The following is a 26,235-nucleotide window of genomic DNA, read 5'->3' on the forward strand; positions in this document are numbered from 1 at the left end:
GGCATCTAATTAAAGCGCTAAATTATGGCTAATTACTTTACCCAATCATTAACTTGCTAGTTGCAACTTGCTTTAACAACCTTAGCTTTAAGTATATAGGTATTTATATTATAATAAAAGGATCTACCTTTATCTTAATTAATATATCTTTCGTTACATGACAAGAACAAGAAATTAGATATAAGTAGTACAATAATACAGTATTCTAAATTTTCTAATCAAAATAACTTTCAGTGCAGAAGCTATGCCAGAGTAGTTCTCACTATAATTTTGTGATAATAAAACACGTCTCGGAATTCCACGATCCGCACCAGATTGGACCTTTGAGATGCAGTTGCCAAAACAGTTTCTATGACGGCCACGAGTGTCTTATTTATAAAGATTGCAGATTGCACACTAAGAACCGGCAGACGGCCATTGTATGCGCCACCGCTCACCAAGAAAGATGTCGCGCGCGTAAACATACCAAGGGTATAAAAAACAAATAAACAAATGAACGTACACAACATTACGTGATTAATATACGGTCAAAGCGTACGCGGTGTGGTCATGTCTAACAGTTATAACATGAAGGAGTTCAGTTCGACGTAAGTGAAGACAGTTTTGAAAATTTTAACTCTAAAAACATTTTTCATTTTTTTGCAAAACATAATTGTGCTTTTAACGACTTTTTAAGATTTTTATTTATATTTTGAACGAATCAACCTACGTTTATGATGTCACTCAAAACTCATCAACCAACAAGATAATCTTTCCATGACCGAAGGCTAACAACATTTCAACTTTTAAGTACTTAAACTAAGCGTTTATGGTGTTTGATAGTATGGTGCTTATTTTAATTTGGGTAATATTTTTAAAGGCGTAAATCAAACTTCGGTGGTGAATTAAAATGTAGAGTTCGATAGTCGTTGATGCCAATAAAATCACTTAAGAAAATAAAAGGAATTGATCCACGTGCGTTAGACCGTTCAAACATTGTGGTCTTGGTAGACTTTTAACATACAATATATTAGGATATTGTGGTATTACAAGAAAATCATAAAGGACTTTAAGTCAAGTGTTAAGTGTAACTAAATACATAATGAAACATGAAATGAACACAAATAAAGTAAATAAATTAATAATTACATACAAAAGTGATACCTTTTAGAGACATTTTATGTATTTACAAACCCTAAATACTACGCACTAAGACTATTTACAGATCATGTAGGAGTAGGTACTACGTATTAGGTACAAGTTTACAGAATCATGTTGTTTAGTGGCTAGAATTCTCTTAATAAATACCTACATACCTTAGCGCTAATCAAGGAACTTACAAAATTATCTTCAAAATGCTTCTAATATAGTACATTACGATACGCGTGGCCAAAGTAGCCTATTTTTGCACGGCGTGAAGTTAGCGCCCGAGCGCAGCGAGGGTGCTAAACGCCGTGCAGATAATAGGCTACTTTTGTCACAAGTATCGTATACTATTTTATAGCTCGTGTGATATAAACCCGCTTATACTTGTGAAGAAATATAAAAAAATATGATAATTATTTTGAAACTTATAAATAATTCAAACTAAAAATTATGAACTGAAAAAGCAATAAAAATGTGACACAACCAAAACCATTGAAATATAGAAAATTTAGTAATTATTCTGCACTTGTGATAAAGACAAATCTAACACCACACATACGTCGAAATCTATCAAGCCATTTAGGCTACATACAGGCGTATTAAAAAAAAACATATGATAAGCAATCACATAATGTACTAATACATAACTAATACTAGTGATACAGTAGAAAATCGATTATCCGGACCTTAGTTATAAATATTCGCGATTGTTCGGATTGTGAAACGTGAACTAGTAACTTTGTAATAACCCTTACAGATCAGCCACATTTTGTGTGACTTGTGCATTTAAATTCCGGAAAGTCGCCAAATCGCAACAAAATAGTTACTATAAAAAACAAAAACCCGATTGCTAAAAATATAACCTATGTTATCGCCACAATTTAGACGAATTCAGCGACACATCATGTATCAAAATTAATGAAGTCGTTTGAGTTTGCCAAAGAATGAAAAATACATACGTAACAAACATATAGTCGAAAAACATCACCTTCCTAAATCGGTTTAAATAGCTTTTCTTCATAAACTCAATTATCAAAATTTTCGATAATCCGAATGCCACAAATACGACAACAAATAGGTCGCTTAGTGGAGATTCTACTGGAGTAGTATTATGGCTAATTTTGATAACGATTCCTAATTTAAATATCTCCTACTATGGTGTGTAGCGAAAATAAAACAAACATAGTCAAAACAAACAATAAAATTCGATAAAGCCCAATAGTTAGTCTTATAGTGATGCTATTGCTTAGTATGTACACAATGGCAAAAACATTTATAAATACGTCCAAAATAAAATATTAAAATAATTATAGCTTTAAACAAAATACTCATTACTCACTTTTAATTTTTAAATGGCATTTAAAAGTATGAAACGTTCATAGCTATGTTTATTTTTTTCAACTGTGAGGGTAGTGTATTAATATTCGTATGGTGTAAAAATCGGCTACTTTGGACACAGAAATGCGTGGCTAAAATGCGGGTTTAGGTCACAGAGTGCTATAAATATAGTTAACTAATAATAAGTAGTGTTCACCTAAATAACACTAATTAATAATTAATTTTATGTGTTGAACACACAAGTTTTAGTTATCGAAAGTCCATAATAATACGTTTTCCAAAATTGGTAAATTCATTGATAGGTAATACTAAATCTTATTAATAACTACTAACCAAAAGAAGAAATAATTACCTTATATTAAATTTCATTAAAAACAGTTAAAACATAAATAGTCAAGTGTATCATATTAAAAAGAACGAGGCATGCCTAAATGAAACAGGAGTTTAACGACTTGAACTTTACTAGACATACATCGTTAGAAAATATAAAAACTCAACAAGGAAAAGGCTCAGTTGTAATCGAATATATTGTAATCATTGTATCATACACGACCATGGTACCATACGTACAGTAGGTACACGATAGTATTATAACAAAATATGAATCAAAAATCGTATCGCGAAGCAATATAAAAATCAAAAGTTATACGATTCAATCATAAGTAAGAACGAAGGCCAGGGTCATTGGGACAAATCTCAATCAACAGACGAATTTGTCGGTTGCGGTTTAAATAGTATTCAATCATTCATACAGCACGTGTTTCACGTGACAAAGGCTAAAACACATACATACGATACGACGTCGCGTCGTGACACATTAAGACGTCATGAAGTGATATATTGCACGACGGTTTGTCGTGAAAACTGATGATGCAAACCCTATGGAATCCAATGGGACTAGTTTTCTGTAGTGTTATTGTGTAGTATGTAGACTTTCACAAGCATTATCTTAATGTCAGCAAGAGAAGAACACATGTAGAGCGGTCAATATCTCCATCCGGAGACGAACCTATCTATGTTAATTTATCTTCGAATTCCAACGAGATCGTATGCAATACGTTGTGCCGTGCATATCACCGCGATGTGTCACCGCGTAGTGTTTTTTACATGGCACGTCGTTTTGAACAAAACGACATGGCATGACTTCAGGGCTACACAACCTGAATGTATGTAAGTGTTTCAGACCTTCCACGTGAACATTTATATCTACCGACATGCCCGCGTCCGTACCAGACCAAAATCGTATTTATCGTTCTTTACAATTTGTACGAAGATGTTCTATTACATGTTGTAAAAACAAAAAAGATTTTGTCTGACACGATACGTTCAATATCTGAAGATATAAATTGGATCCAAAACATCATAAAAGTAATTTTACTTATTTAATACGTACTCTTATAGTATAAAGACGTTTTGTTAATAAATACAATAAAAGCTTGTAAAAGATAAGATACCTTACTGTTTCTCAGGGCCGGGGAAGTATGTCACCGAAATGTTATTTTTGAGGTGTTTTAAATGTTAAACATAGCGATAGAGCGAAATAATGTCTCTTCTTATGCAACTATTATGTCAAGGAAAACTTCAAATATCTTCTATTACTTACAAACTTATTACTTACAACTTTAATTAAGTGTACTTATATCAATTACCATGGCTAAATAAAAGAGGTTGAAACGAATCACATACCCACAGCACATACAAATCTTTCATACGAAATCAAGGTATAAGAAATTAATTTTGTATTACTTAATAATAAACTTGACATGAGACGGAAAATCTTCATACATGGCATAATAAAATGTTCTATGTGTAAAATTTCAATGAATCCGAGACAAAGTCAGTAAAGCATTTTTTATAAAACTCTTGACAGCGTCCTCTCTATACCATATGCAATTAATCTCGGGCGTTATAATCCGATATTATTTTTTAAAGTTTTCTGAATATCCTCAAACAATTCCATTTGACCTTTAACTTTTAGGATTAATATAATATGTAGATACAAATTCCGCTGAGGTTAATAACATTTTCCATTAACCGACTTTTTGTATGTCAACCCAATTGGTGATAGTCAATAAGTTGAATAAATGTTGTGAACTACAAACTAGTAAGTAAGTATACGATTCTACATTTAGTTCAATTGTCAACCTAAAAAAGAAGAGAATAATCAGTGTAGATACTTTCGGTATATTGGTTTGGGAATTGAACAAAGTCCAATCTCTCAGATTAAATTCAGCTGCGGCGATTGACCGACTTCATTCACCGACCGAAAATAATGTGTCTTGGTGATTTTTACATCGATTGAAAAAAGTTGGTTTGTCACAGCATTTTTTGTACAAAACTAATATACGACGAATTAATGTACCTTAGGTAACCCAATAACGTAAAAAATCAATTTACAACGACAAATGAGAATTAACTTAGTAGATAAGTAATATTCCCACAATCTATCGCCGCAGCAGGTCTATTGAAAGTATTATCTAATGTCGTGTAAGCCTCCTTTTAATATAAATTGATTACGTTTAAAACATACAATTTTACTATTGTGTTGAATCTAAATACTCGTATGACATTGAATACGATTTACCTGTTTAAATACAAACATTACATGCAAATTCTAAATTAATGGTGCCTTATAGTTGAGTACTATAAATAAAATATCTTTCTCATCTGAATCCTTTATCATCTTATCATTTATTACTTTATATACCAGACTTATTTGTTAAGTACACAATCTTAAAATCCATATAACGCCCGTCATTGAGTTAATATAAATATAAGGGATCTCGCACAGTAATCTTAGATAGCCTACTCATACGATTACATATAAATTTAATTCATGTGAGTGTTTGTTATTACGTACCTCGTAAAATTAAAAGAAAAAAAAAGAAAATTACGAGTTCCTAATAAAGAAATATTAAGAAACCTTCACATTTTAAAATTAAATACAGAATATTTAATACGACGTTAATGTTGTATACTTAATATAAATCGTATGGTATAAGTACTGTAAACAAAATGTTTACCATAAATAATCAAGGCAAGGATTAATTGCAACGACGTATGAATCTTTAATTGCTAATTACATCCTTTATTCAATAAATAAATTAAATGCTTTGTAACTCTTACGAATGAACTGCCGCAAAACGCGAGCAAAATATAAAAAAAAGTTTTTATTATCATAATTAACAGGGAATTACCTACTTTGTCCGACGGCGTACATATATAATTCATAAATATATCTTCTCTTGTCTCTTGATACGGGTCTCTTGATAAACATGGGTTAGATATCCGGCATATCCGGCTGTAATATTCATGGTACTAAAATGAATTTTCCTAACACTTTTCCTATTTTATTTCCAGTGCGGTCATAACGGAAAATGGAGTTTATCCTTCAACGATATCTATCAGCACAATAAATACGAAATGTAAAGAAAATGACGTGGAAGAAAATTCTTATGACCCGTTTCAAAACCGAAAGCTAGAACACCCGAATTCGTAAGTATTTAATTACTTATGGAGATACCATGAAATGTTGATTGGAAAGTCTTACATTATGGAGCAATTCGTCACTCCACTTGTATCTAAAAGGTTTTTGTGATGGTGTGGTAGAATAAAATGACAACCTATCCAAACAACATGGTATGAACTTCGACTCCTCATGCCACGCGGGAGTTCAAATCGCAAACACACACGTCTAATCTTTTCAACTTTTGTGCAATGTAGACATTCATTAGTACATACTTGAGTGATGAAGGAAGAAAATCTTAAGAAAACCTATATGATTGACAGTTCTTAACATTTTTTTTCCAAAAGCTGGTTAAAGTCTTCTTATCCACCTTAACGAGTGGATTAAGGCATTTATTCGTAATGGATGATTCATTCCTAGTATAAAGGTATCATCAATAGCTGTTTCATCTTATATGGAAACAAGTCCCACTTAAAAGGCAAAACAGATAATATCTTGTCACATTAGCATCTGCAGAATAGTTGTATTATGGTTGTCTATAGCCAGGTGGAAACTGCATTAACATAAATATTGTTGAAGGTATTACAAAATTCGTGACTGAATAATAAAAGAACTATACAATATGTAATCGATGTTATGCGGTTACTGAACACCCATTAGATTAATGGCCTACTTCAAATACAATAGGATTCCTACCTTTAAATTTTACTTTTAACCATAAGGTTATGTAACAAAATCATGTGGTTTTTCCTTCCATAATTTCTCAAAATGACAAACAGGAACACCTAAAATACCATTAGTACACAAAATGTACAAATGTAAAGTAACTATTTTATAGCAAACTAGTGGTGCCCGCGGCTTCGCCCGCATTTTAAAGACATAATATGAAAATTTGTACCTGCATTGGAATGACAGTGGTGCCATCTGTCGAAAATTGGTCTTACCAACTCCCAAACCTTCGTGGGCTCTTGGACAACAACTTTGCTAAAGATCATCACTTGATCAAATGCATAGTTTCCGTGTCTATAACTACTTACGAATTAAAAATTAGTTAAAAAAACTTTTTCCCATGGACTAAATTGTGAATCTAAACCATTCTCGAGTCCCCTTGAACACACACAACAAATTTCATCAAAATCAGTCCAGTCGTTTAGGAGGAGTTCAGTGACATACACACGCCCATAAGAAATATATATATAAAGATATGTATTTTACCGATGTAAGATCGTAACAACATATTACAACTATTTTCTAATGAATCTGATTTATTTCAGAGATTTAAGATCGTTTGCGAACCTTTTGAAGTCATCCCTTGGTTCTGGAATTCTTGCGATGCCGGCTGCCTTCAAGAATGCTGGTACCATAGTCGGCATATTCGGAACCATTATTTTGGGTTACATTTGCACTCACTGTGTTTATGTACTGGTAAGTATTCATTAATTTCGCAGCAAAGAAAAAAATTACAAAGTAGCACTACGTTAAATTCGGTTCGTTTATACTTACTAATTGTTGTTTAACGGAATTATTCCCTGCGTATTTTGTGTGTAAATTTATTCGTCGTAAATTTACGCTGTTTCTACCCTGCCCTACTAATAATAATATACCTACAATGTACCTATAACTATATATACTAATTGCAGATCTAATTTGTACTGCCTATTCTTTACAGGTTAAAACTTCACAAGATGTATCCAGGGTCACAAAAGTGCCATCACTTGGTTATGCGGAAACTGCCGAGGCTGTGGTAGCTACTGGACCGGCGTGTTTGAGGAGCTCGTCTAAAGGAGTAAGGTAATTAATATCTGTATATTCCTAAAGTTATTTAACTCACATTACGTAATGCTTGCACATGTACCATTAAACTAAAAGTAGAAAATAACCATGCAGGTAATCTGATGACAAGTAGTTACTCATCGCCTACGTCATCAACGTAATCAAACTCAAAAATTGGAGTTGTAATACTTCGTGTCGGTTACAAATAAAAAATAATTTGGAAAACCTTACATACTCGTCTATTAAGTAACATTTTTGCGTAAAAGTAAGCCAAGACTTTATAGTAATATTAATATTACTATAGAAGTAGCATCGTTAAATACATAGATAAAATTCCTTTAATATAATTTATATGAACAGGTTTTGACACTACATTCATCTATGTATAATAAAATTATTGCCTATAAAATACCTAATACGATAGTAAATAAATATAATTTAATATATGAGGTATTTTTCTGATTATTTGCATAATATGTATAAACAACAGGTTCTCTACATACCTGCAATTTAGTTATTCAATATTTATCTAAGCGCTACGCCAATACAAGATCCTTCCGCGTGATACTGCCCGCAGCTTTTCAAATACATTTTAAAAGATAATTATAGAGGAAAATTGTTATGCTGATTTTTTTTACAAAATATTATATTTTCATCGATATTATCAAAGAGGAAAAGATAAATTTTCATTTAAATTATAAACTGGTTATAGTAAGTAATAATAGTAGCCAGTAGAACTATATATTTATTATATAATCGAATGACGTTCATACACGCAGACAGCCTTTTCGTCATTTATTTAATGCCTTATCATGTACAAACACTAATGTGCAATCTGTGATTAATAGGATTTCATTATCTAAATACCTACTCAGATGTAAAACCGATTAGTCAATGTGTTGTACCATGGTACGTGTACTATGTACCTATGCGTGCGTCAGAAATCTTAAAAATATGTTACAAATTTATCTTATCGTAGAAAACAATAGACAATCAAAATCTAGTTTTAACTGATATAATTATATTCCTAGCGTAGCTCCAAATATCGGATTTGTTTTTATGTACGTGCTGCTCTTAAGATTTTATAAAATAGGTATAACCATTCGGTACCTACGTCCAATGAGTATATAAGTTAACTTAGATACATAGCTTGCAAACAGCGTCATAAGCTAAGGATTGGCCCGATGGGCGGCTGTCAGGAGCACTCATTCATGACGGCACATTTTCCGATCCACACAAGAAAAAAGGACCCTCCATGCAAAAAAAAGGCATCTCGTTGTTTTTGACATAAATCGGCGAAATGAAAAGGTCATTAACACAGACTATCTATGACTATAGTCGCCTAGTCGCCAACCACAGACCTGTATTTGTTTTGTACCCAACCAATATTTGAATTTGATGGAAGTCTCGGGAGGCGCGAATATAAAATCGTTCCAAAGGCGTTCATGGCCTAAATTACGTCGCTGATTACAAATACGTGCTAATCTTTACCTTTTGATAAAAGACTACACATATTGATATCGATAATAAAAAATATTGGTAACATATTCTAATTAACTCTACAAAAGCTCTACATATTATTTCTCACTTGTATTATAAGTAAGTAAATAATTAAATTTGAAATATTTCAAAACTTAAGTTACTGTACTAGTATGTATTTTTTTTTTGCTGTGTTCGCATAAAGTTGTTCATTTTATTAAGATGATCTCAATGGATAAATATAGCATTGGCTGTACGATAACTTAAGAATCGGTGTTATGCCAGATGTACAAATCTCTGAACTTGGCCCAGTGGGCGAACTTTTGGAAGTGGGGCGGCCGCGAGCCAACATGTGCGAGGACGTTGGCCCCATTGTGTCCACAGTAGACAGTAAAATGATTTGCTGTTGAATACATCCCACATTCTTGTATGACGTTATAGAAAACTAACATAATTTGTGGCGCCATAAGAATACGTAATAATGAATTTAAACTTAAGATTTTGGGGTACCAAATAGTACTAATGGGACCCTTACTAAGCCTCCGCTGCCGCCTGCCTGTCCGTCACTGGGCTTTATCTCTTGGACCCTAATAGCTATACATAGCTGCTATAAAAACAAATATTAAATATACTACTCGTATTTTAAATACTTCGTCGTGCTACGTTTGCAAGTTTGTTCGCACTTGGCTAATTTTTAACCATTTTTAATCATACAAAATATAACTTTTTGAGTTGTGAGAATTTCAAACGTTTACTTCAGCATTCCTACCTTACTGTAGTTTGACACTGTATGTACCTACGTATTACTTCTATGTGCCAGCAAAAATATAGCTCCTGTTTTTTATGTAAGAATACATGAGGCGACATTTATTATTCTGTACTGTGCCAATTACCGACAGACGCTAATTACTTTCCTATAGGATTTACGTATGTAATACTGTGATTTTCCGCTTGGCTACAGGTCATTATATAGAACTACTTGTAAATGTTAAAATGGATTATTTTATCTCTTTACTAAAGTTAATCTACCTACATTGCCGCTATAGTGGCATTTTAACTTGTATAATACTTATTTTTATAAAATAAAATTATGTTATTGCCACAAGAAATTACTGTACAAGATTTATTGATATCGATAGTGATTTAATCATTTAAAATATATCATCTAAAAATCGAAAAGATAAAGCCAGGATGCTAACAAATAATCTATAAGACACTACAGCCTAAATGAATGAATTTATTAAATATATTCATTAATATTATGTACAACTCTCGACAGATTGTTTAATAAGGCGCTATCAGCGCTATCAAAAATACATAAAATCAATGACATACCTATAGTTAATAGAATGGCCTATATTACATGTTCTAATATAAGACATTGTTAAGACTATCCTGTTATCCTCATAACGCCATAGCTCATTATTGATATTTTGACTCTACTTATACCTACATTCTTTATCAATCTTGCAATTAGTTGCTTGCTAAACAAAAACTATTGTTGGCGTTCAGTGAATCTTTCTCGAGAAAACCGGCATAACATGCAACCAAAATTCATAAAATTCAACAACCGTATCGTCGTTACATAGACTATACTCACACTTTCTGCAGAAAAACGATAAAAGTCACGAATGTGTTAAAAAATTCATTCTGCATATTCAATAACTATTTCAAAGTAGAAAAAAACGTACAAGAGGTTGGATGTTTCTTTTCCTCTGTGATGATTGTATTATTCTCTACACCCGCTTGATTAGAGCATCATAGGACCGCGATTTGATGCGGTACTCTGCAACTCAAATTTTCCAGACAGGCCTGTTTCGCTTGTGTACTTGCCATATCACGGGGCAAACAAGAGTAACAGCTAAATTCCGATATTCCTGCTTCATCCACTCGTGAAGTTGTAACTAATAGATCCGTTACTAATCAAATCCGTAACTAACAGCCTGAGAAAAATTGAACAAGTCATATATATGAAATCCCCCATTAGAACTCACGAGGCAGGATATAGTATATACGTTGTTCTACTACAACAGAACATATACAAAAAAAAGGCTCACATATTATTTTTCAGTGTGTTCTATTTTCACCATTACAATGTACAGTAAAAACTTTTACACGTGTTTCAGGATATTTATAGACTGGGCGATGGCGTTAACCATTCTTGGCGCCTGTGCGGTGTATGTCATCCTGCTTGTACAATCCGTGGAACAGGTATTTTAAATGTTTGGCAATATTACCTAATCATATATTACTCAATACACACACAACTTTACTTAAGTATAAGCATTACATATTTTACATAGTGAGGAAGGTATCAAGACGTGGCGCGTAGTCTACTAATCCGCACACTATCTACGATATAATCACATAACCAAATTTAATCGGTCAATGATATTCATCTATGTCTTACTCGTTTCATAAAACGATCGAAAGATATCTTAAAACATAAATTAGCTAAATTTAGTTCACGTAGTCTTTAGTTCTATTTGAAACACGGTTTATGCTCTCCTCTTTAGCGCGTACATATTCTAAAATGTAAAGCGAACGTCCTCAGAGGTATTCTGGGAACGCCATGACAAGCCATGGTTATTCAATAAAGATGCAAAAAGAAGGTCTCCAACAAAGAAAGGCAATGGGTCTTCTTATATTTTCTTTGATAGGTTATTTATAAATATACCAGGGGATGAGGCAATCAGTTACTTTGACATTTACCTACAATATTTTCACTGTAATTAATTTTTATGTTTCAGATCGTGACCCACTACTACAAAGATAACGGAATCAGTCAAAACATGTTTTTCTTGATATTTCTGGTGCCAATACTAATTTTCACTCAGATTAAAAACTTGAAGTATCTCGCACCGTTTTCTGGATTTGCCAATATTTTGCTGGTTCTTACATTCCTTATATGCTTATACTACATATGCCAGGAGTTCCCAGACCTGGATTCAAGACCAATGGCAATAGACGTAGGAAGATTACCTTTGTTTATTGGGTAAGTCATCAGGCTTTAAATAGTTCAGCGTATAAAATGTAAACACGATGAGTCATTAAAGAGAACTAATTTTTATCTTATGTAACGTTTGTCTCGTTATTCAATCGTGTTAAACGTGCTTTAGGTTTTAAAATGTAACAAGAATATTTGGCATGACTTCAACCGATTGTACCGACATTTTTTATACAGGAGACTATATTATTATGACTTATATTTAAAGTCCTCGATGACACAAAAAACAATATGTATCAATAAATGGTTTTCAAGATTATTTCGTAGCGATGATTCTTTATATATTGATACTAGCTGACCGGGAAACGTTATGTTGCCATATATATAAAAATATGTTAAAGGTGAACAACCCTCATCACTTAGAGGTATGAAAAATAGATAGAACCCGATTCTCAGACCTACTGAATATGCATATAAAATTTGGTGAAAATCGGTAGAGCCGTTTCGGAGGAGTACGGTAACTTACACTGTGACACGAGAATTTTATATACGAGTATAAGATGTAGACCTTAACGTTTCACTAAATTGTAGATTTGTTAAGTTCGTGCGGAAAAACCTCTTAACGACAGTTGATTTCTTAATATTTCAGTACAGTTATATTCGCAATGGAAGGCATCGGCGTCGTGCTACCAGTAGAAAACACAATGGCAAAGCCCCAGCACTTTTTAGGCTGCCCTGGAGTGCTGAACATTACGATGGCAATCGTCATTCTTTTGTACATGATTATGGGCTTCTTAGGATATATACGTTATGGAGATGATGCTCTAGGAAGTATTACGCTGAATTTGCCAACTGAGGAGATGTGAGTTCACCTTTTTATAATATACCTAAAGGTTTGACGGAAATACGTTACTCCCCCTGAAGACACGAATCAGTGGCGCTTGAAATTGATATTATAATATTATTTCCCACTTGTTTTCCATGTAATGCCGACAGACTCATTGCAACATTGTGATATTAAATAAAAATTGTAGTATTAAGGAAAAATTGTATTATTATCACATGTCTTGCAACGTGTCATCTTTAGACTTACCTATTATTTAAATCATTCTAAAACAATTTATACTAATTAATATTTTTCAGACCTGCATTGATGGCGAAAATATTTATTGTCTTCGCAATTTTCTTCACTTACACGCTTCAATTCTACGTACCCATGGAAATAGTTTGGCGTAACATGAAGCAATACGTGTCACAGAAGTACCATAACATAGCTCAGGCTATTATGCGAGCAGTATTTGCAGTACTCACAGGTAAAAATTACTAATTTGCTATTAAAAACACTGGCTAAGGAGTTTTATTTATTCATATGATAATAAATCTAATTTATATTATGTGTCTTACAACTGAAAAATAATTGCCACTATTGCACACATTGTTTTCGAACAAAATCAAAATCAAATCTTTTCTTAAAACGTTGTTTGACTAATTTATTAAACTACTAGTGGTGCCCGCGGCTTCGCCCGCAATCCAATGTGAAACATTCCAAAATCAACAACTACTTACGAATTAAAAATTAATTTAAAAAAACCTTTTCCCACGGACTAAATTGTGAATCTAAACCATTCTCAAGTCCCCTTGAACACACACAATAAATTTCATCAAAATCAATCCAGTCGTTTAGGAGGAGTTCAGTGACATACACATAAGAAATATATATATAAAGATTGTCTTGATTTGAAAGGCAATCGAAATCGTGTCTAGATTCATATTATAAACCCAATATCAGGTTTTTAAAAATTAACAAATAATATTAATGTTAACCATTAATCCGAAATTGACTAGCACGGTGAACTATGTCCCTTATCCTTCTCATTATGAGATGACTCCTGCCAACCCAGCAGAGGAACAATAATGGGTTAAATATGAAGAGTTTAACATATTGAACCAATTGATATTATTGGACTTACTTATAACGATAATTAAATAAGGCACATAAAACAGTATTAAGCATATCTATCAAAATATACTAAACATTTTTAACTTTCAGTAACGGCCGCTGCAACATTACCTAAATTGGAGCAAGTCATCGGCCTGGAAGGGGCATTCTTCTACTCGTTTCTGGGTCTCATAGCACCCAGTCTAATGGAACTTGTCTTCCGTTGGGAAAGAGACCTCGGGAAGTACAACTACATACTTATCAAGGATCTCACACTCGTCATATTTGGCATGTTCGTGCTCATAACGGGAGTGATGCAAAGTATTAGAGAAATTATCAGGACTAGCGAATAAGTGATAACGATGTGATAAATAGGACTTCAGTGATAATCTTTATTGTAAAAAATATATCGCACGTTTAGAGTTACGGTGGCAAGTGCAAAATATCCTCAAACAGACTTTTGTACTCGTACAAATAGCACTAAAATTTTCGAAACTATTCAATGCAACGGTCCCTGTAGTCTTAAATTACGCTATATGGAAGTAGCTGCAAATTTGCACTAAAATGGTATTGAAGCAACGCTCCTAATTCAAATGTATTTTTGTCAATTGCGTTTGCATTTATTTCATTGTAATTCTAACGGTGTGTTATATGAAGATGTACATTGAATATAGGATTCCTAATATATAGTGCTATGGTGCTATATACAAAACCACAGACCTATATCTAAAAAACAAATACAGGTCTGTGGTGCTATATATTCAAAGGCAAGTACGCAAAAGTCCAAAAATAAAAATCTAAATTCCTTATTCATATTTTCTGGCCAGAGATTGAGCCCGAAGCCCTTCAATCGTATCGCCCTTCTGCCATACACCTGTATTGGACATTATTGTACAAACCACGTTTAAATAAAAAAATAAAGTATTTCAATGTGATCATTGCTAGTTCTTAAACAGAATATACCTAACTATTTTATTACCCGACTGCCAAGGAAGGGTTATGTTTTTCGCGCGTATCTTGTATGTTTGTCTTTCTTTATTTGATCCGATCTAACAAACGGCTGGATGAATTTCAACAGTTAAAGTGTCATTATATTTGTCTCAATGACCCGAGTGTCCTTAGATAGGTGTTAGTAAAAAAAATCAAAATGGCGGATTTTTGGCGCGAAATAGTAACACATTTAAAAAAAAAAGTTAACCGAACCTATCGAGTAGGGTATCAAATGGAAGGAAATTAAACGGAGATTATAAAAACATATTTGTATATATATAAAACAGTAAGGTGACTGACTGACAGACTAACTAAATGACTTTTTCATTTTTCAGAAATCAACGTACAGCCTAAACCAAGGACCTTACAGTTCTGAAATTTTGCACACAGGTTCTCTATATAGCTTGAATAAGTACTAAGAAAGGCCTTTTGGAAATTCTACCCTTAAGAGGGTAAAATAGGGGAAAACAGTTTTTTTGAAATCCTTTAATTTTGAAGCAACTACTATAAAATTTTGTATTTGGCTTTCTGGATAGGAACAAGGACGCTCTTATTTATCCCCCTCCGAAAAATCAACCCCGTAGAGGGTAAAATAAGGGTTAAAAGTTCATTTGAACAATCGTCAATTTTGAAGCAAACACTATGACATTTTTTATCAGGCTTGTTGGATAAAAATAATGAAATGCTACCTCTAACGAGGTGAAATAATGACCGAAACTTTGATTTACTGAAGTTATATATTTTATAGACCGTAAATGGTGAATTTTTTCGCGAAATAGTAACACGTTTTAAAAAAAGTTAATCTATCGAGTAGGGTGTCAAAATAAAGGAAATTAAGAGGAGATTACACATACATTATATAATATATCTTATATATAAAATTCTCGTGTTAGTTACCGTATTCCTCCGAAACGGCTTCACCGATTTTCACCCAATTTTATATACATATTCAGTAGGTCTGAGAATCGGCCACTATCTATTTTTTTTTTACACCTAAGTGATAAGGGTTTTTCATCCTCAACATTTTTTTATTTATATGGCAACACAACGTTTGCCGGGTCAGCTAGTACATATATACTCGTATATACACATCGAGATGACTGTCTGACTAAATGAGTGAATTGCTGTGCCAGAGATCAACGCAAAGGGAAACCGCTGAACTTAAGCGTGCTGGAATTTTACACATAGGTTCTTTATATAGCGTAAATGAACACTACGAGGATAAAATAGGATAATATTGTTTGAACATGTTTTGTTTTTGAAGCAGACACCTACTATGAAACTTTATATTTGGCTTTCTGGATAAAAATAATGAAATGCCTATTTCACTGCTTTTGGAAATTCTACTTCAGCCTTTCTGGTGCAGTCGGGTTTTTGATTTTCTAAATTAATTACTTGTAACTTTATTATTTAACTATAAAATATTTTATAAACTTATTACTGGTATGGACATAGATTAGTAGGTATGGAAAACTCCTAATTTAAAATATTTTCATTATGTCTAACACGATATCCAATATTTTAATTATTCAATCAGTATTTTAAAATCGAATATTATTCTATGGCTATTTTATTATTACTGTATATTTTTGTAAAGATCACTTGTGTTCCACGATGATACAAAAAATATTCTTAGATAGGCTGTTGTTATAAGGTAATTGTACACAGAAATAATATAGGATTTTTTGATAAAGTACTTACATATTTCTATGATGATAATAAAAAAGTAAATATAAAAGTAAACATGTTTTGTTTTATTACTCCTAAGTGAAATAGGCACCCAAACATTTTCGACGATGAAAGTGTTACCTACATCTAAGAATGAAAGGGGTTTATGCCCTATTTCACCGCCCTAGCCAAGTATGAATTGATAGACTTCACACCCTTTTCAGGTTTCATTATATTTCTTTCATTTTTAACAAGTGATAAATAATTTCTGATACGGATATAACTATGACAAATCAGAGATGCGTGGCTGACATCGAACCCAACTAAGAAGCCCATTTTATGGTTTTTTTTTAACCACTGTTTTGATTGAAATAATCCTTCGATAAAATTGAGCTACATCTTACTGCCGTCCATGATATGTGATTACCTAGTGATTACTGAATACTGAACTAGAAGGTATATCACGTGAAAAAAAATAGTAAAAAGAAATAGTCCTTAAAACTGAACAGACGTATTTACAACAATCTATGGGTGTTTTTTCTAGAAGAAAGAGTATGTTACTTACTTATTTTATGTTTCTATTATTGCATTAAGTCATCGAATAAATCCCGATTTTGTCACAAAATATCTCTGAATTGTGATTACCTAGAACATAAGAAGATTATTGTAAAACCACTCGACATAAATTTTAAATAAATAATATAAGATCAACTAACTGCGCAGTAGGTACGTATAAATAATTCAATTGTTTTTTCTTATGTTCCATTTACTATTTTTTTCTATTTAAATACTTTTATGCCAGAATCTTTAAAAATATACAATTATAATATATAAGTAAATGAATTAAAATAAAATTATTGTATCTTCTACAATTTTATTATTATTCATGTTTTAATTTACTCACTATAATATAAATACTATAACATGAATAGTATTATACTGAAATACTAATCATAATAATAATGCAATACATAAATAAATGATTAATTTATTTATGTATTTAAATATCATTTACGTTTTCATTATTATTATGCTTTTATTCTATTTAAAAAATATAAATAAAGTTATAGAGTTTAATATAAATATTTACATCACGTGGCTCGTACCTATGTTAGGAATTTTATCGTTTAACGCGTGATCGAAGTTTAACGCCATAGATTAGTACTAATCTATGTTTAACGCAAATACCTACTTTGTAGTTCTTTGTTATAAGAAAAAAAAAACAATAAAATAGGGAATTACGATAAGTACTTTTTTTAAATGTTAAGAAGTACCACAGATTATAATATTTAGTATTCTACTTGTGATTCTACTCTGTGACTCTATTAGAAAATTATTCTCATATTCTATTTTTGCGTCAACGTCAATGTGTGACTGAAGCTAAAATATAATTGGATGCCTTAGTTCTAAAAGTCACTAAGTCCATTTTTATCGATATTGAGTTTACCAGTTCAAAAAAAAACTTTTTTTTTTGTCTATGAGTTGGTCTCATCCTTTTTTTAATTAAATGTCGCTAAGATGTTTTTTTCCAATTCCTAAAATCACTAAATCCTCTAAACTGAATTCAAAAAGTCACTAAATTCAAATTTTATGTGATAAGTCACTAAATCCATGTATTTTTAAACTATATCCTGGTCACACAGGCGGTCGTTTATTCTCACTGATTTGAATGTTGGAAAAGATTAGTTTGCGAAAACTGTTTTAAACTTAAAAATTGAAGAAGAAAACGAAATAAAGTGTAAAATTGGAGAATGTCAGAGGATAAACTGGAACGGTAAGTATTTTTTTCAATTTGTGCTCGATTTGGTTAGAATAAATGAAATATTAATAGAATAATAATTACTAGTCTTTTTATTTCAGACTTATGTACGATTGTGGTATATACGACGGTGATTCCTCTGGTAGTGAATGGACTCCAGAAAATGAAAATGCGATCACGACTTATAAGCGTATCACGACCTCTGCCAGCGTTCATACAGGAAACAGGTAAGTGTATTGGTATAATACCCGTAATAATTTTAGAACTACCCGCATATTATAAATTTACGAATCTGGACATATTCTTCAATAATTTATTTTATAAGTTCACAGAGTGCTACGAATTTGACAAATCAAATTAATGATGTTGAAAATGGTGTCAGAAAAATAAATAATAAAAAACGAGTCAAGTTGAATGAAGAAACGGGAGAAATTGTATCATATAGTGAAGGTGATAATGAAGAAATAGAAGTTTATGATGAAAATGACGTTTCAGATATTGAATTTCGAACTATTGAGCCTACTAAAAGGAGGAAAATTTTAAATGAAATAACTGGTGAGTTTAATGAGGTTGAAGAAATAGATGAAACGAACGATATAGAAGTAAACATAATAAAAAAGCGTGGGAAAAAAAGAACATCTAGGCCAGAAAGTTGGAAGAAAAATTTGACCAAGAAAAAGAACGTCAAAAACCATGTTAGGCGCGAAATACCAAAATGTCGGTGCAAGTGTAAAGAAAAGCTGTCAGAAAAAGAGGCTGATAGTATTTTCAACAAATTTATTGGTTTGTCTTCGCACACGAATCAAAACGTATATTTGCAAGGTTGCCTTCAAGAAACTAACCCTCTTAGATTTCGCCCAACAAAATCTCCAACAAAAGCAAGGCCACGAAAGGTTTTTAAGTATCATGTTAGTCTGAAAAAAAGAGTTGTAGTGTTATGTCAGCAAGCTTTCTTAGCGATACACGGTATAAAAAGGGAAAGGCTTCAGCGCAAAGTACAGCATAAAGAAAAAGACATCACTGACTTGAGAGGAAGGCAAAGTCATTCTACTTATAGCCAAGATGTTATAAAAAAAGTACACGATTTTATTGAAAGTATTCCAGCTAGAGAATCACACTACTCTAGAGAATCTAATAAACATAAAAAATACATTGATTCAAATCTATCTGTTGCTGAGTTACACAGAAAGTTCAAAGGTGATAACCCTGAAATAAACATTAAGTACAGCAAGTTCAATGAAATCTTCAATAAAGATTTTAATATTGCTTTCGGACAGCCTAGAAAAGACATTTGCGCGACATGTGAAAAATTAAAAGTTCAGATAGATTTTGCGACTATGAACAAAGACATGAAACATGTTAATTCTTTGAAGATGGAAAAAGAACTTCATTTGAGAAAGGCTGAAGTGTTTTTGAAAACAATCACAAAAACTGAAGCTGACAAGAAAAACGATAAGTTATCACTTTGTTTTGATTACCAGAAGAATTTGCCATTACCTGTAACAAATGTTTCTATAGAATATTATTCACGTCAATTGTGGTTACATAATTTCGGTATTCACAATCTTTCAGACAACATAGCTTCCATGTATTTATATACTGAAAATTAAGGACAAAAAGGGCCAAATGAAGTCTTAACAGCTTTGGCTGACTACATCGCGCACAACAAACTTCCAGAGCACACTCACTTGGAGTTGTTTTGTCATAATTGTTTTAGCCAAAACAAAAATCGCTATCTATTCACTTTCCTGGACCAATTATGTGCAAATAATATATTTCAAAAAGTTTCAATTTCTTATCCGATTCCTGGACATAGCATAATGCCAATAGATCGCGACTTTGCACTCATAGAAAGAAAGCGTATTAAAACAGAAAAGGTTTACACGCCTGGCTATTACGTAGATCTGATAGAAAACTCACGCAATACAAATAAATTCCAAGTTCTCTTTCTAGAAAAGAATCTAAGGGATGAGGAAAATCTTGAAGATCGCGTCTTAAAAATTAAGAATTACAAGAACCTGTATGATGCTCATATTAAGCCATCAATAAAAATGGAATAGCTGTATGCCGAAATGTACGCTTTCAAAGATTCCGACACCCTGAATTTGCTACCTCGATGACAGGTCAAAATTTTAAGAAGATGACATTGTATCGTGTTGGCATGGGTGGCAAGATCATCGAAGATCTCAGTAACTGTTACCAAGGGATGTTACCATTAAAACCAGCAAAACTTCAGGATATCAAGAAACTGCTTGAGTATGTTCCCGTTGAAAAACGACTCATTTATGATGACATACTGTTAGAAGCTACTTCTTCAGGAAGAGAACAGGATTTTGAAAATAACGATACACAAGAAGAAATTTATGAATAAAGACAATAATATAATAATAAAACTGTGTTCGATATGATTAAACGTGATTTTAAATTTAATGAGAAGATAAGAAGGAAGGTTATATTGTGTTAAAATTAACAGTTAATGCTAATAATAAGAAGAAGTTTATAGTTTTGTTATTGATTGATTTTTTGTTCTTTATTAAGGTTAAGATAATATGTCACTAATTCCAAAGAATTTTCATAAGAAGTCCCTAACTCCACTAATTTTGCGATAAGTCCTGTTTTTTAAGTATTTAATACTGATAATAATAATAATAATGTTTTTTTTTTAAGAACACCATATTAAAGCCTACCCCATAAACGATTGTTTCATTTTTTTCCAAATTTATTTATGCGGCCATTTTCTTAAAACATTTTTTTTTACACTTTAAATGATCTCATCTCAAAACAAAGAAAATGGACTTAATGACTTTTAGAACTAAGGCATCCAATTCCTATTCGGATTCGCGACTTTCGCGTCTGCGCAGTACAAACTCACTGAGAGAACACGGTTCAGCGTTTAATACAAACATCTGTTTCATTTCATTCATTCTTGAATGGTTTACAATTACATTGTTGTGTAACAGCTGTTCCAGTTATTCGGTAAATCGGTTTGTCTATAGTTTATTGAATTAAAATGAAGTTTTACATACGTGTATATAAGATATAAAATAACAAGTTGTTAATCCATTACAAGTGATAATACAATTTGGTAACATTAACCAAAATGAATGTTTCAGTGAAATTGAATCCAAAAATTGTAAGTATACGAATACGATACATTCATGAATTAAACATTAGAATTAATGAGACATTCGTAATTAATCACACAATTTGAAATATGTCGTAAACATGTGTCATAATATTGTCGTAAAAGTTTATTGGTTAGGAGTGCCGATTTATCATTTCGATATCTGAATTATCTGATAAAATTCGATCAAGTGGATCAGGTAAGTAATTTTATTTCTAATATTTAGTGTTAATTCGAATTTTCAAGCATAAGCAGCTGACCGCACTCATTAAAATGGTTAGTTACTTGTAGCTTCGTTTTTTGTGTAGTACACTCGTACATTACAATTCAGCCGAATCAGTAAGTGGTTTCGTTCGGTATTCGTAATACTAAGTGAGGTAGTGTTGGTCGTTGGTCTCGTGTTTCGCATTAACTTTGACGTTAAACTCCTATCTCGCTTGATAATTATTGTATAAGCTGTATAATTATACTTGTAATCAAATCTCTCGTCTTCCTCATTTCCCTATCGGTCGAGCACTGCGAGTGTAATACCTACTTTTATACTAAGTGCGTTTTATCAGTGACAATATGAATAACCTCCAAGTGGCCTTATTTGACTTTTTTGAAAAAGGACCTGTATGTATCTTACTCAGCACTTTTTATGTCAATCTTTCTTTTACTAACCATGACTAAAGTGGACATAACTTACCATAACAAATTTGTCACCTAAAACTCCATTAAAGTTTATCATTTTAATATCTTATTATTTATATAGTTATTTATATAATTATGATGATGAGATACCTACAAACTATATGTTTATAGACAATTTTTTGTACTTTTGCTAAGAACAAGATGAACCTAACTTTATATACCAATTATTGTGCATGTAATAAACCTTATAATGCTTTCAGGTATTCCCAGTAGTTATAGGAGTAAGTAGTGTAGTAGTATTAGCAACTTTACTTGTTAACTGTCTTTGGGGTAAGAAATCCAAACCAAAACGCAAAACACTAATTACCCTAGTTGACCCCAACGTAAAGTATCCATTACCCCTTATAGAAAGAGAAGAAATAAGCCATGATACCAGAAGATTCCGGTATGGATTGCCATCTTCTGAACATGTATTAGGTAATTATCCTCTAAAGAATATTTAACATTATTATTTCCCGTATTACTGTCATAAATGTAAATAACTTCTCAAGAATACTTACATAATTTTTTGTTTATTTTATCAAAGGTCAAAGATTAAAACAAATATGATAAGACTCGGTTGTCTCTAATATTCTCTAATTTTATGTGTGAATTTTGTTTTTTCATTACAAACTTTGTGTATGATAACATATTGTCTAAGTACTGCTGTTAATTACCAGTGTAACATTGAACAATCAGATTATTATATATATAGAGACATGCATATTGATAGTAGCAAGTATTACAAACATCAGAAGAATTAACTCGTAACGGCTAGCCGTTGCCAAGAACTTATTGTAATCTACCCCATATAAGATAAAAACGTAATGACTACAGATTTATTGCTTCCCTTGAGGACCTAGAACACCTTATCTCCTATCTATATCTCCTTTACCACACCCCTCAAAGTAGATTGTTTTTATGGCAAAAATAGGTATGGGAGTGGTACCTCTGTACCACCAGGGGTGGGTACCAGCTTCATATCACCTTACAGATGTAACAGAAATTTCTTTCTTTCTTTTAAACTCAAATATAAGTAGACTGCGTGCTCTACGCTGACATGTTTTGTAATACATGATTTGTTATTTTCGTTCCAGGGTTACCAATTGGTCAACACATTCACTTATCTGTAAAACTTGATGATGATCTTGTAATTAGATCATACACTCCAGTGTCAAGTGACAATGAAAAGGGTTATGTGGAATTGGTTATTAAGGTATGTTGATGTTTTTTATTTAGAAAAATATGATATTACTTTTTCCTTCCAAAATTATCTATTAAAGCTTTTTAGATGATAGAAGTAGGAAACAAATCTGCCTTGATGTTTAGCGGTCCATGCTGCTTATAGGCATGCTTCTAAATTAAAATATGATGGGAGCACTGCTTAAAATGCATGATGAAAGAGACTTACTTGAAATAACTTAAGCATAAAAGATATATAATTTTCCATAACCTTCTAAACAGGTTACAGTAGTGCTACTATATGTGACTGTAGTGATACTAGAAATTATAACTTATTAGAAATAAAAATAAATTCAAATAAATCTGCACTGGTAATTTAATTTTATTCTGAAATGTATGATGATTCATGATATTCATGTATGATTATATTAGAAATTAATTATCACTTGCTAAACGGTGAAGAAAACATCGTGAGGAAACCTGCATACGTGAGAGATTTATAAAAAAAAAATCTCAAAGGTGTGTGAAGTCTACCAATACGTACTTGGCCAGCGAGGTGGACTATGGCCTAATCCTCCCCATTCTGATAGGAGACCCGTGCCCAGCAGTGGGACAGTAATAGGTTGATGATGATCATATCCTTAGATAACTTGAAACAGTGACACATACATTCACATTCCGTTACATTATATCATTTCTCAGATAGCTAATATAATTTGTATCCTGCTTTTATCATATTTTCTATATCTCATAAAAATACCAACATCTTATCAAATGATAACTCTGCCGATACTATTGATATATCGTCATATATCATATATCTACATAGTTATAATAATTAGTTACCCATATGATAGGTATATAACATTTTACAAATTATACTTAAACATTAAAATAATTCGATATGCTGAGTCATTTGTGACAATGCCTGTAATCTCTTTTCCAAATAGGTTAATAGAGTTATATGTTTATTTATGATTAACAATTGTGTTGTAGGTATACTTCAAAGATGTCCACCCCAAGTTCCCCGACGGTGGCAAAATGTCTCAATACCTCAATAACATGAAGATTGGGGACACAATAGATGTAAGAGGACCTTCTGGAAGGCTACAGTATGCCGAGAATGGAAAATTCTTGATAAAGAAGCTAAGGAAAGACCCACCTGTTGAGATTATTGCCAAGAAATTGAACATGATTGCTGGTATGTATGTCGACATTCATTTTTAAATACCCTGCTTTTTGTAAATATTTGAAATTTAATTTATCCTGTATGGGAAAGTACGAGTAATATTTGTAGATGTAAGTTTAATGTTTACTGTATTGTAATGTATTCTCTTGTATTGTACTTACTAGTTACTATCACTACTTATTCTAATACCTTGTTTGTACTATATTCTACAAGTAATTGTTACCAAAGTCTGCTTATTTAGTTATTTGCTGTTATCTGCAATTTCATTACAAAATACCAGTGTTCTAAAAAATATTCTTAGAACTGAAGCTAATTTAAAATAATCTAGACTAGACAGTTACTCATTCTGGCTACTGAAGGTGAAACAGATCTGCTTTCAAATGCTGTTGCTAATTAATTATACACAGTGTTTAAAGATACTTAGGTTGTATTGTGATTTGTTTTGGCGGGTCTAGAAATAAATAACAAAGCTGGATGAGTCGGTTAACCAAGACCAATGGACTATGCTGTCAGCGGTCTGTAATTAATTTACTTTGTTGTCGTGGGTGGTGTCAGTAACCTTTATCTATTTATTTACAGGTGGTACTGGCATCGCGCCAATGCTACAACTAGTCAGACATATATGCAACGAAGCGGATGATCAAACGGAAATGAGATTGTTATTTGCCAACCAGACCGAAGAAGATATTCTGTTGAGGGATGAACTTGAAAAATTCCAAAAAGACTACCCCTGTCAGTTCAAAGTGTGGTACACACTTGATAGACCAAATGAAGGTAAAATTTATTAAACCAATTTGTATTGCTACTTTCTGCGAGTCGTCAATAGATGGCACTACTAGTATTCTGAATCATGTTATCAAAGTTTTCTAATGTCTTGCAAATGAAAAAGCTCCGAATTGAGACTAATGGAGCATGGCCACTCCTCAGACATAGTGACGTGGGAGCCGAGATCTCCCTTTGCCAAATGAGCTTTCCTGTGATAAATTCGTAGTGTATAATTAATAAGACAAAGTAACCATTTGGACTCTTAATGCTAGACACAATTTTTAACATTATTATTATTATTATAATTATATTAGAAGCCTATTTAATTCCTTACTTTTGAGTCAGTAGTTTATCATAATAAGAGCCCCTTTAGAATAAATTCGCATTAAATAATAAAAGAAACATGTTTTCGGAAATTGTAATAAATATCGGACGGAGATTTATTTATCTTGGTGTTAATATACAATTTATTTTTTTCAGACTGGAAATACAGCAAAGGTTTTATAAACGATGAAATGATTAATGACCATCTTTTTCCTCCTGCGGATGACGTGTTAGTGCTAATGTGTGGCCCGCCGCCAATGATAAACTTTGCATGCACGCCTGCTTTAGACAAACTGGGCTTCAAGGAAAATCTACGTTTTGCCTACTAATATTAAGAAGAACCAAATAAAAATCATTTATTTTCATAGCAAATATATTTTATAGGTACTGTTATATGTACAAAGGTTGTAGTATTCATAGATGTAGACAATAAATGTTTTTATAAATTTTGAATGTTATTACTTATTTATGCCATAGACAAAATTACTACTATAT

General features: G+C 32.2%; 2 protein-coding genes across 4 annotated transcripts; both read left to right on the top strand.

The window, feature by feature from the left end:
- Positions 1 to 398: 398 nt before the first annotated feature.
- Positions 399 to 26,193, top strand: LOC140751536 (NADH-cytochrome b5 reductase 2). 3 transcript variants are annotated; one of them, XM_073085435.1, is made up of 14 exons: positions 399 to 587; positions 5,824 to 5,958; positions 7,204 to 7,354; positions 7,599 to 7,720; positions 11,308 to 11,392; positions 11,932 to 12,176; positions 12,778 to 12,990; positions 13,272 to 13,441; positions 14,179 to 14,363; positions 22,502 to 22,718; positions 23,378 to 23,496; positions 24,459 to 24,663; positions 25,231 to 25,425; positions 25,897 to 26,193. In XM_073085435.1, the coding sequence occupies exons 1-14, from the start codon at positions 550 to 552 to the stop codon at positions 26,067 to 26,069; spliced, it is 2,253 nt and encodes a 750-aa protein (XP_072941536.1). In that variant the 5' UTR covers positions 399 to 549; the 3' UTR covers positions 26,070 to 26,193. The 3 variants fall into 3 exon arrangements, with proteins under 3 accessions (XP_072941536.1, XP_072941534.1, XP_072941533.1); XM_073085433.1 differs by lacking the exons at positions 399 to 587; positions 5,824 to 5,958; positions 7,204 to 7,354; ... (4 more) ...; positions 13,272 to 13,441; positions 14,179 to 14,363 and adding an exon at positions 21,317 to 21,617; XM_073085432.1 differs by lacking the exons at positions 399 to 587; positions 5,824 to 5,958; positions 7,204 to 7,354; ... (4 more) ...; positions 13,272 to 13,441; positions 14,179 to 14,363 and adding an exon at positions 21,860 to 22,223.
- On the top strand, positions 18,199 to 20,130 carry LOC140751535 (uncharacterized). The gene is made up of 2 exons (XM_073085431.1): positions 18,199 to 18,711; positions 18,810 to 20,130. The coding sequence occupies exons 1-2, from the start codon at positions 18,590 to 18,592 to the stop codon at positions 20,092 to 20,094; spliced, it is 1,407 nt and encodes a 468-aa protein (XP_072941532.1). The 5' UTR covers positions 18,199 to 18,589; the 3' UTR covers positions 20,095 to 20,130.
- Positions 26,194 to 26,235: the final 42 nt, after the last annotated feature.

This window comes from Epargyreus clarus, unplaced genomic scaffold (assembly GCF_041222505.1).
Source record: "Epargyreus clarus isolate Ecla_fem2 unplaced genomic scaffold, WU_Ecla_fem_2.2 ptg000023l, whole genome shotgun sequence".
NCBI lineage: Eukaryota > Metazoa > Arthropoda > Insecta > Lepidoptera > Hesperiidae > Epargyreus > Epargyreus clarus.

Bases quoted from the DNA above. Each gene is read 5' to 3' on its own strand.
- LOC140751536 (XM_073085435.1), top strand. From the start codon at position 550: ATGTCTAACAGTTATAACATGAAGGAGTTCAGTTCGAC. The intron at 588-5,823 runs GTAAGTGAAGAC...TTTTATTTCCAG, and splicing joins ATGAAGGAGTTCAGTTCGAC to TGCGGTCATAACGGAAAATG. The intron at 12,991-13,271 runs GTGAGTTCACCT...AATATTTTTCAG, and splicing joins AATTTGCCAACTGAGGAGAT to ACCTGCATTGATGGCGAAAA.
- LOC140751535 (XM_073085431.1), top strand. From the start codon at position 18,590: ATGTACGATTGTGGTATATACGACGGTGATTCCTCTGGTAGTGAATGG. The intron at 18,712-18,809 runs GTAAGTGTATTG...TTATTTTATAAG, and splicing joins AGCGTTCATACAGGAAACAG to TTCACAGAGTGCTACGAATT.